Below are 12,546 nucleotides of genomic sequence, written 5' to 3' on the forward strand. Positions count from 1 at the left end.
GCTTTCAGGGAGCCCGCAACATGCAAGGCAGTAACTCCCAGAACTGAGAAGAAGTACAAGCATGCCACTAAGGACCCGGCCTACATTCAGGGCACGGTCTCCGCAGACTCCATTATCACGGCCACAGCAAGGAGGAGGGCTAACGTACCCACTACCTCGGGCCCACCACCGGATAAGGAGAGCAAAAGGATGGATCTGGTGGGCAGAAGGATCGAACGGAATGCCGCGACCCACTGGTGCATGGCTAATTCCAACGCCCTGATAAACATGCACATGTACCAAATCATGGAGGGACTGGGGCACTTGGTGAAGGACTTGCCCCAGGATGCCAGACAGAAAGCCGAAAAGCTGGTTGAAGAGGGAAAAAACGCGGCAAACTCTTGCCTTAAGACGGCCCTGGATGGGGCAGACACCGCCAGCAGGCTCATGATGATGGGCGTCACGGAAAGGAGGCACGCCTGGCTCAGGATATCCGGTTTCAAACCGGAGGTGCAACACAGCAACCTGAACACACCGTTCAACGGCAGCACGCTTTTCGGATCAACAGTTGATGAAACGCTCAGCCAACTGAAGAAAGATAACGAAACAGCAAGATCCATGGGAGCATTGCAGTTCAGAGGGAACAAGAGGGGCACCCCGTCACGGAGGCCCGGCGGGAGAGGCGGAAACCAGCCAGGTACATCACACCAGGCTTTCCAGCAAACGCACCAGGCAGACTCGCAGACTCAGCAGGGTCATCAGAAGCAGTCCTGGCAGTACCAACAAAGAGGCCAGTCCTTTCGAGGGAGAAATGGACGGGGACAAAATAGAAGAGGGGGGCAGCAGCCCACCTCCAAGTGACTTCAAAAAAATCTGTGTGCCCGCCCACAAAAAAGACCCCAGGGGGCAGCACGTACAGATGGGTCAAGACAAACTAGACACCTACGACCACATGACACCAGTGGGAGGAAGATTAAGATTCCACCTCCAAGAGTGGAGAGAAATCACATCAGACAAATGGATCCTCAACATTATCCAATTCGGATACTGCATAGAGTTGGAGGGGAGGCCAACAAGCAGAAAACCAAAAAGAAAGCCACTAGCAAGCAAGCAGCTGCAGTGCCTTCAGGAAGAAGCAAAAGAACTCCTGCAGAAGCAGGCCATAGAACGGGTACCCTTCAAGGAAAGAAACACAGGAGTATACTCAACGTACTTCCTGGTACCAAAAGTAGACGAAACAATGAGACCCATTCTCGATTTACGGTTCATGAACAAATTCATAAGAACGCAAAAATTCAAAATGACCTCCCTGCAAGAGGTGCTCCCACAATTGCAGATCGGGGACTTCATGGTCACAATAGACCTCAAAGACGCATACCTGCACATTCCAATGAACAGAAAGCACAAGCACATGCTCAGGTTCACCGTCGGAGAAAGCCACTACCAGTTCACGACACTGGCCTTCGGTCTAAAGTCAGCACCAAGAGTTTTCACAAAGTGCCTCGCAGCAGTCGCAGCGCACCTAAGAAGGCAGGGGATACACGTATACCCTTACCTGGACGACTGGCTGGTGAAAGCAAACTCATACCAGAAATGCAAGCTGCACGCACATACAGTGACAAGCACGCTCATAAGCCTGGGGTTCTCCATCCATTGGAAGAAATCATCAATGGAGCCAGAACAAGTGAAGATCTTCCTGGGAGCACAGATCAACACCTTACAGGGCAAGGTGTTCCCCAGCGAGAAGAGGGCGAGGGCGCTGGTGAAGGAAACTCGCCTCTACCGGAAGGGACAAGCTCGGACAGTGAGGACTGCGAGCAAGATCATGGGGATGATGGCATCATGCATCCACCTGGTACCGAATGTACGACTCCACATGAGACCCATTCAAGAATGGCTACAGGAGCAATGGTCACAAGCTACAGGCAGTTGGGAGGATCTAGTGGTTGTAACGCACGCAGTGCAGAAGGAGATGACATGGACCATGGAGAACATAGCAAGGGGAAAGCCTCTAACGCCCCCAACGCCAACAGTGACCATCACCACAGACGCATCCCTGAAGGGATGGGGCGCTCACATGGAGGAGCTCAACATTGAGGGGTCTGTGGACACCAACAGATGCGACAAAGCACATCAATTACTTAGAATTGAAGACAATCTTCCTTGCACTGAAAGCCTTTCAAACAAGACTGTACAAACACAAGGTGTTGATACAAACAGACAATACCACTGCGATGTTCTACATCAACAAGCGGGGGGGCACACAGTCAGCCCCGCTTTCAACGCTGGCGCAGGAGATATGGAGATGGGCCATCCCTCTCAAGATAGACCTGCTAGCCATACACCTGCCAGGGAGGGACAACATACAAGCAGACTGGCTCAGCAGGCAGACATCGGCATCCCACGAGTGGGAGCTCAATGCTCAGGAGACAAGGCGCCTATTCGACAGGTGGGGAACTCCATCGGTGGACCTGTTTGCCACACGCCAGAATGCAAAATGCCAAAACTTCGCATCCAGGCAGCCCGAGGAAGGATCACTAGGGAATGCCCTATGGATAGATTGGTCAAGGACATTTGCCTACGCCTTTCCCCCGATACCACTGATGCACAGAGTACTGAGCAAATGCAGAGCGAGCAACATGACACTGATACTGGTCACACCACAGTGGGCGAGGCAGACATGGCATTCGCAGATCATGGAGATGACACAGTGTGCACCCCACAGATTCAGCAGGAGGAAAGACTTACTCTCCATGCAGAACGGAGAGGTGCTCCACCCAGAGCCAGAGAACATGAGCCTAGTAGCGTGGCTCCTGAGGACATAGAGTTCGCACATTTAAGATTGCCAGAAAGTACCCTGAGGGTACTTCGGGAGGCAAGAAGACCTAGCACTCGGAAGTGCTATGTTGCGAAATGGAAAAGGTCCACAATATGGTGCAGACAAGAAAGACTTCACAATAAAATGAAGAAGGACTCCACAGTGCTAAAGTACCTGACGCACTTGCTAGAGAAGAACCTTAGCTCATCCTCCTTGAGAGTTCACTTGGCAGCGATAGTCGCCTACACAAGGGGAGAAACTTGCAGGAGTTTCTTCACATCACAGGTGGTGAAGAGATTCCTAGAAGGAGCGAAAAGGATCGCACCACCCAAGCGGGTGCCGCCACCTGCATGGAACTTAAACGTAGTCCTAACGGAACTCATGAAGGAGCCCTTTGAACCAATCCACAAGGCGTCCTTGAAGATGCTAACTATGAAAACAGCTTTCCTGGTTGCAATAACGTCCTTACGCAGAGTAAGCGAGCTTCAGGCTCTGACGCTACAAGAGCCCTACATACAAATACACAATGATAGAGTTGTGATGAGGACTGACCCACACTTCATGCCGAAGGTGGTATCTAAATTTCACATGAACCAGTCTATACAGATACCGAGTTTTTTCCAAAAACCGACAACTGCTGCAGAGCGAGCTCTGCACACCCTGGACGCCAGAAGGGCAGTCATGCACTACATTGAGAGGACGAAGGGACACAGGAAAACAAAACAGTTCTTTGTGTCATTCGCCAACAGTTACATGGGAAAGGCAGTAACCAAAAAGACCATTGCACGATGGATCGCACAGACAATTCAACTCTGCCACAAGCGTGCAGGACAAGAGCTAGCAGAGGGGACACGTGCCCACTCCACTAGGGAAAAGGGGGCTACAATAGCCTTCCTGGCTAACACACCCATACAAGACATATGCCTGGCGGCAACATGGGCTTCGGTGCACACGTTCACGAAGCACTACTGTGTGGACATACAGATGAACAAGGAAGCTCAAGTTGGACAGAAGGTGCTACAGCACATATTCAATACCCAACGCTCATCTTCCACCCAACCGCCACAGAGATGAGAAACCGCTACAAAATCTATGCACAGCATAGTGAATCCAGAAAGATTCACGCTGCAAAACGAATAGTTTTCTTACCTGTCGGTGTAGTTTTGCAGCTTGAAGATCTTTCTGGATTCACTAGCGAACCCACCCACCTCCGCCAGAAAGATGAGGCTGGAGAGAGAAGAGGTGGAAATAGAAAAGTGGAAAAGACTTTGAAGGTACAAAGCGGTAAAATATCACCTGAATAGAACATTGCCATTACTTCGGAAACGAAAGAAACACGGAAAAAAAGAACCCGAAGATGGCGCCCAAGAGTGGGAGCTTCCGCAGGAAGCATGCCGACGTCACCGGAAATACACCCAAAGGGGTGTGACGCCGACGCCCACCTGGGCTACAAAAAAAAAAACAAAGAAAAGACTACGAATCCGGACCCAACCACAAGACCGCGGAATAATGCACAGCATAGTGAATCCAGAAAGATCTTCAAGCTGCAAAACTACACCGACAGGTAAGAAAACTATTCGATCTGGCTGGCGGAAAACCATCTAAAACTGAATGCCCTCAGAACCGAATTCCTCCTAATCGCTCCTCCCGCCCAAGTACCCATAATGCAAGACCGGATCAAACACCTAACAACACTCAACTTCCAACCTCATATCGTTAACTCAGCGAAATCGCTGGACAGAAATCTCAATATGCAGAAACGCCTCAGCAACGCAACAAAAGGAGCAAACTTTCAGATAAATACTTTGAGAAAACTGAAACCTTTCCTGCCTGAAAATGACTTTAAGCTGGCAGTACAAGCTCTAGTCATCCCAAGAGTGGAATACGGGAGGGTCTCTCTCTGTGTCCTGCCCAGATCTTCAACGGCCCCTCTAAGAGTCTCAATCAACGCTGCAGCGAGACTTATCACTGGCTCCAAAAGAAGCTCCCACACATCCCTGGACCTAAAATCCTTTAATTGGCTACCTTTTGAAGCCAGAATTAATCTAAAAATAGCATGTATGACACACAAAGCCATTCATCACAATGCACCCAGGTATCTGGCACAGAAACTGGCGCCCTCATGTGGGATCAGATCTTACAGAAGTGCCAAAAACCTCTTACTGAAACTGCAAAGATTGAACAAGAAGAAAACATACAACCGAACCTTTTCAGGGATGGCGCCCAGAATTTCGGATGCTCTGCCCCCAGAAACTAGACTTAATCCCTCTACTGCATCTTTCAAAAAAGTGAAATCTCTTCTCATGGCTAAGTTCACTTGAGCATGGGCTACTGTTATTATGCGACTCAACATTTGATCTGCATCGAACTATATATTTACTGTCCATCTATGTATCCTAGCTATTGTATCTATATTATGCTTGATATACATGGAACGTTTTGTTATGCACCATATAATTATGTATCTACAATAGGTTGATTAAACTATCATTGACTGGTCACAGCCTCTCTGCTACAGCTGGGTAAGGTGGCCATGTGTACAAGCGTGTTATAAAATGATCACATTGTCACAGACTTTATCTTCCTTCTGCTCTCCCTTTGCTTTTCTCTCTGTGCCTCAGACACAAGCACCTTCCCTCACTAGGTCAAATGTACTCTCCTTGTGTTTCACTCTTCCTTTCGCTCATGTATTCACCCCTCTATATTTCTCGTTCTCTCCCTGACTCCTCACATTCTCTCCCTCCAGCTCTTCCATTCTATCTCTCCCTTTTCTCCCCAGCTCTGGCCGGCTGCGTCAAACCCATTTTTTTCCTTCAAACTTTTAGCCATGGTGCATAGCAGCCGAATGCTGGACAGCATATCTTAACTGCTTTTTAGGATAGGATAGTCATTGTGTCAATATGTGCAGTTTAGCCATGTTGTACAGCAGAGCGGCTGATATACAAAATGGTGGAAAGTTGTTTTTTTTTAAACAAGCATTGGCATAGCCAATAGGTCTTGCAATAGGTCTCGCCTTTGGAACCTTATAATGATTTAGTTATGAAGTACACTATCCTTGGTGCAACAACATCAACTGTTACACTTATCAGGTCCCAAAGGCGAGACCTATTAGCTATGCCAATGCTTGTTTTCTGTTGAAGGCAGCTACGTCAGATTCATCAACGTTGGTGCTATAGCAGAACTGTCTCACCATATTAGTATACAGAGCACAGACCGCTTGTGGCTCCTCCTGTCCGGACCACATTGAGGCAAAACAATTCGTCTTACATACAGATTACAGCAACATGCCAAAATGCATCAGATGATTTAAAGCCGTAAAATCCTAGGCCATCAGACTGCATGGGATAAAACGCGCTCTCTCTCATTCTCTCTCACACTCTCACACTCTCACTCGAGATGATAGATATATATATATATATCTCATACCCTTAGCCAAGGGTAGCAGGCAAACCAGTAATTGCTGTAGAAAGAAAATATAGGGCGTTTGAAGATCAAGTAGATTGAATGCCATTATACCTTACTGTTGAAGAAACGTTTTTCAGAATCCTCATTACTACAACAGGAAATCAAAAGCGCATATTTCTGCGCATATATTACATATTGTTTAAGAAAGGAAAATGCAAGAAAGAGACTTGCAGGAATAGTTGTTGCAACAATATGAATTAAAGGCACAAAATAGGCATAATATAACGGTAGCCTGGGCCAAGCAAGGGGAAAGTGTGTTTGGTTGTGAATGTGCATTTTCATTTTTGTTTTTGTGGGAACTCTAATTATATTTTAAAAACCTTTTCTAATGCCATCAAGTTGTATAACGTAAGATGTTTTGTTTTCCCAGATGCTGCTTGGGACCTTTTGAAAATGGTTCTGTTTTATTGTATGTTTTCTGGCAGTAACATTTCCTTCCGGTTTTCCATTTTAGGATTTCTGCCAAATTATTTATTGCCTGCTTATGAGGAGGTAGTGAATCGGCCTCCAACTCCCCCGCCACCATACAGTGCCTTACATCAACAGTGTGTTCCAGCATGCAGCATTATACCAGTTCCAGATGTCTCGAGAGACCATCAGTCTGTCCAAAACAACTCTCCAGTAGCCGGTGCAACTGAAAGTAATTCTAGGTTGCCGACCATCAGGGTGGAGGTCTCTCCGACACACCTAGAGCAGGTGTCAAACAAAGTTTCTTTTGTTGAGTCGAATTCTTATACCACTGGTGCTGACCCAAAGGAGATAACTGATCAAGTGACCTTAATGGATAACGATTCGGAATACAAGACCGAACTTCTCGAGGATTACTGCTCAAAAAGCTATGACCCAAGTGCCTTTATGGATAGCAAGGAAAGCACTCCCGGGCGGCACCGTCGTTTCACAGGAGACTCTGGGATTGAAGTTTGTGTGTGCAACCGGCATCACCATGATGACTTCAAAGAGATTGATGGTCTTGTCGATGATGAACTTGGTGACCCCATGGAGTTCTGTGACAGCTGCACCTCCTGCGATGCCCGCCCTCATGGGGATGAGGAAGAAGAGCTGTTCAACCATTCCGAAGTGCATTCTCCACATAGCCACCAGCATGTGCCTCGGCAGCCTCTTTTATTTTTAAACACAATCAATGAACAAGACTCCCCCAACTCGCAGAACAGCACAAGTTCTCCTAGCCAAAGTGGATGTGATTGATGCAGGGAGGAGGATTCTATGTAACAGACTTAACAAAAATGTTTTTTGTCATTTTTTTTCTTTCTCTTGGTAAAGCTCAGAGGAACTAAAAACATTTGTTTCTCTCTTCCCAAGTAGGGCGTTTGGGAAATTGGAGCTGGCGAATAGCTTATCTTTTGTAATGATAAATCTGGGTGGAGGATATTTTTTCTCTTTTAAAGAAAAAACAAATGTTTGTTTTGTTTTAAACTTGCTTTATGGCCCTGAAATGAAAGTGAAGAGTGGGTGGATATTGTGGAGGAGACTGTGATTGTATGTATATCAGTCTTTTTGCAACAAATTGATCTTTAATAGCACTGAATTTGTAGACTTAATGTTAAGGACAATTATGCCTGCTCTAGAATGAGCTCCGGTTCCTTGTTTGTGGAAAATCATGAATTGGGTAGGAAGTTTTACACTATCCTTTGACCACCTTGATATTTCAAATATTGCTCGTTGAGCCAACATAGCAGCTTGTAGCTTGTAAAAGGAATTTTAAATGAAGTCTCAAAAAAATAAGCTTTGCCCCAAAAAAAATTGTATTTTGTTTGACTTTTCCTCAAGAAGAACATTGCATTGGGGCTACTCTTTGGACTTAATAGGCAGCTGGTCTGTTCTCAAATTACTGTAGAAATTGCAAAAGGGTATTGTTAATACTGTCATAAAGAAGATTTGAAAGGTTTGAGAAATACCTTGTGGGGTCCGCCCAGCAACAGGGAATAGAGCTATAAATGGGGGCACAATGAAAGGTTACTGGATGGCTCCATATCATCGTGGCACCATATTCCAGCACCATGCTTCCTGCTACTAACCATTGTAATCTAGAACTTTAATTCAGTTGCATTAAAACAGGGCTACCACTCCCAGGAAGTTAAAACCTTTTGGCATCAGTGCCACTCCATTAGGCAGGATTTCACTAGACCAGTGATTACAATGCAAGAACAGATGCACCCAAGATCTAGATCATCAACCCCATTGACTTCCGAGCTGCTCTGAAGCTTGTGGAGGTCCGGAAGGGGCATTTAGAAAGCATTACCCTCCGCATTCAAGACATATACCAGTGCCCTGTTGCTACCTAGCTAGGGGAGCACTCTACTCGTACATAGATGCATGAAAACCCAGGGCTGGAAAATAGTTGCCATGATATCATGATGTTATCAGATTATCTAAATAGTGGATACTTCCATTTTGAAATGTAATCGTTCTGGATTTAAATAATTGACTCCCCAACTTTAATGTAGAAAATGTCCTGGTCTTCAGAATCCCTTAAGTGTCTTTAATTTAGTTTTAAAATGTGACAGAAACGAGTTCTTCACCGGTTACATTCCTCCTTTTTCTCATTGTAACTGCATGACACAGTTATGGTTCCTCTGGGCCTCAGTTGTCGTGCTTGATGTTCCACTTTTTTTTTTTTTGTCTCTCCAGGAATGGGAGCCAGGCTAGGAGGTAATCCGGTAAAACAGGCTAGATTCAGGTTCACACATTAACCTTCGCATTTGATCATGGGAATTGTTCTCTCCTCCAAGACAGGGTGTTGTTCTTCCATTTGTACAGTTGTGTACATCCTTTTAGAACTAAAACATGTTCTGTATGGAATTTTTTTTTACATATTGTGCCTCTGTGCATTCAATCAATGCACCTGTACCTTCAGCAGTTGAACCAAAATCAGTTAAATTACAGCAACCATCATTCTACAGTGTCTTGCATTGCCAGCTTTAAAAATCAGAACTACTGTATTGCAGTAAACAATGTATGTTCTTGCATGAATATTACTTACAATGTACCTTAAGTCAAAATAGGAGCAAATGTTTAACCTGTGAACGGAAAACAAATATATTTAATAACACACATTTATCCCAGTGTCTGCCTTTCATTGAGTAATTTTGATTGTGCATTGTCGTAAATTGCCATTATTACCTTGTACACTTAATCATGTTGACTTCCTTCTGAAATCTTACGTGTACTACCATAGAAGGTGTACCTATAGAATTTGAACAGTTCCATGCTTGGTCAATGTGTCTTCCTCACCACCATGAAATAATATGAGAATTAAAAGCATTCTGCAAGTTGCTGCAATCAATTTGCATCAAAGACTAAAAGCAGTGGCAGGGAGCATATGTGTATAGGTGCTTGGATGTACTCTGATTTGTAACTTGAGATGAAGTTACTGTAGGAAACGATCGCTTAACCCTTTTATCATGGCCATGCCCCCTGCATTGTGACATTCTAAGGTCCCGGCTGTTGTCTTTTGTGGGTTTTCAATTCCTGCTCTTTTCTTTAAAAAAAAAAAAACTTCACTTAATACCTTCGTTTGCTCACTGCATGTTGCCAAATAGATGGTAAATGTTATATCAAGACAGGGGGGCTAGCATTATGCATGAACTTTTTGTTATCTCTTTCTGAGCTGCAACACTTAAAAGTTTTAAGAACCAGAACACAAACACATCACAATCAAATAGAATCTTCAATCCCATAAGTAAGTCATCCATATTCTTCCTCTTTTGTTTGCTGCTTCTTAGCACCTAAGTATGTTAAGAGTATTTGTGTAAGATGTGTTGTGATTGAAATGTATATTGTGAGTAATTAAATATGTTTACCGTACTCAATGTATGGGTATTATATAATCTTAGATGAGTGTAATTGGTGTGTATGCTTAGAAATTACTTTTAATGTATTCGTTTTCGGACAGCACCATGTCATAAACTTATGAGTATATGAAATTGCATATTGAAAGGTTGTTTAGAATATTTACCTTTGTATTAAAATTAATGTAGTATGAAACTGCCAGTTTAACTCACAATGAAGGCATCTCAAGTGCGAGGAGCGGTTGTTGTTTTCCGAGTGGTCGATTGCTGAATGCCGCAGTGTTTTTCCCCTGGGGGGAGGAGAGAAAGACGGTGGATGATCCTCATGCTGCAGAAACTCGCGCTGAGTGCCAACACATGTACACAGACAAGCGTGCAAGCATGCATTTTGAAGGTCAATAGAGTTTATTTTGCAGCGAGGATCTTGTTATTTAAAGGCATTAGGCCTTCTTTAAAAACATTTAGTGTCATTTTAGAAAGGTATTAGGCATGCGAGGCACATTGCTAAGTAACAAAATGCTTCATAGAGCTCTTGTTATGGGATAAGATTGATCGACAGCTGCAAGAGTGAGGAGGTATTAGAAAAACACAGTAAAAGCAGATTTGAAGGCTATTTTAGTGAAATAAGTCCCAAATATGGTATATTTTGCAGAATAAGGCCATATTTAAAATTGAGAATCATTTCTCAAGAGCTACATGGTGCAGTTCAGGAGACAATTAAACAAGTGTTAATGATGAAAGGGAAGTGAAACATATGGATGATGAGGAATATTTTTCGATTTCAGATGAGGAGGAAGTACATAGAGGTCCTGGGGCAAATATATATATAAAGAAATTTGAATTATCCTCCAATAAGAAGGTAGTCAGTCCTAAGCAACTCTGAGTGGGTGTCAGAAGCGGCACACAAGTGGCAATCTAGCTCTGTGAGTGATGAAATACCATGAGAGAAAATAAAGCCAATCTGGATAAGTCTATTCTGGACTTAGACTATACTGAAGGTATAGATGGTGAGTTTGGTGGAAGGCTTGATAATAAATCAAAAAATGTAACGAACGTTTTGGACCCAAAGGGTGAAAAACATTTTGAGCCACCGGATATAAGACACTCCAAGGGGTAAAGACTGGTGGCCCCTAGAGCACGTGCCAGACTATAGAAGGCATTTGGATTAAAAAGCCTCTGGAAAAAGAGGACCGGATTATTATGAGAGTGGAGTTCTGTCATCCAGTGATTGATGAGAAGGTAACATTGACATCTAGTTTAGATCCAGAGTTGAACACATTTCTCTTTAAATTAGAGAGACAGCCAAGAAAGGGCTTGGAAAGATTGCTCAAACAATGCCAGGACCAGGGTCTAGACATATTTTAGGACCACTGGCAAGATTATTTGATTTAGTTGAGGAAGCATACCCGAAAGGAAATTATTTAAATATACGTTTATTAAAAGGTTGGTGCCAATGCGCAATTGTTTTTTGGGGAATGCAAATCCGGGACTCCGAGTTGAGGCGCAAAACAGAACTTATGTGCATCAATCCAAAATTAGGAGATATGACAAGAAGAGAAACAAGCAAAGATGTCAAAGGCTTACCATATTGAGTAACAATGATGGAGTCTTTAGAAAAATATGTCTAAACTTTTACAAGTTTAGATAAAGCACAATTTTCTATGCCTAAGGTCTTTGCAAGAAACAGTTTTTATGGAAGAGCTGGAAGGAGAGTGCAACCTTTCAGCAGGGCAAACTATAATTCCCATTACTCAGATTACCAAAACAATAGAAGCAATAGAGATAACCAAAGACATTCCGGTTTCTACCCTCAACAGGGTAGAGGGGGAAGAGGTAGACCAGTTAGAGTATGTGGACAAGCTACCAGTTCCATACAAGGTGGGTATGGAGATTGTAACTGGCTTTATGCCATTATAGGTGGCAGGAAGATTAACATTCTTCCAAGATCGATGGAGACAATTAACAAAAGATGTTATGGTTTTAGAAACTGTAAAATGTTATCCAAAAGACATACCAACAAAAAAAAAAACTTAATTAATTTTCAGCACCATCTGAAAGTATTGTATTGGAGTAGATCAATCAGATGCTGACAAAATGTGCAATAAGGAAAGAAACATTTTGTGAGTACATTAGTTCTTGTAGAGAAAAAGGATGGAAGCCAGTAATTTGAGAAAAATGGACCAATTTGTAACCTACAGACATTTCAAAATGAAAGGGATACATCTGTTGAAGGACATGCTTCAGGATCAGGATTGGATGGTGAAAATGGATCTCAAAGATGCATATTTCACGAATCGAATTGAAAAGTCAAGAATATTTACAGTTCAGATGGAAAGGAGTGTTCTACAAATTTCAGTAACAACCATTCGGTTTGTCTGCAGCCCCTTGGTTGTTTGAGACCAATCGTGGCTTGCCTGAGTGAAAGGGGTGTACAGACTATAATGTATTTAGACTATATTGTGTTAATGAATCAGA

At 43.6% G+C, this 12,546-nt stretch overlaps 1 protein-coding gene across 2 annotated transcripts in view; it reads left to right on the plus strand.

The window, feature by feature from the left end:
• Nucleotides 1–9,340, plus strand: part of WBP1L (WW domain binding protein 1 like) — a 239,616-nt gene extending 230,276 nt beyond the window's left edge. For both annotated transcript variants that reach the window (XM_078643669.1, XM_078643670.1), the window contains exon 4: nt 6,717–9,340. In XM_078643669.1, coding sequence (XP_078499795.1) covers nt 6,717–7,468 — 752 coding nt within the window. In that variant the 3' untranslated portion in view covers nt 7,469–9,340. The remainder of the gene's footprint in view (nt 1–6,716) is intronic.
• The last annotated feature ends 3,206 nt before the right edge of the window (nt 9,341–12,546 follow it).

Source organism: Lissotriton helveticus, chromosome 5_1 (genome assembly GCF_964261635.1).
Source record: "Lissotriton helveticus chromosome 5_1, aLisHel1.1, whole genome shotgun sequence".
NCBI classification, from domain to species: Eukaryota; Metazoa; Chordata; class Amphibia; order Caudata; family Salamandridae; genus Lissotriton; species Lissotriton helveticus.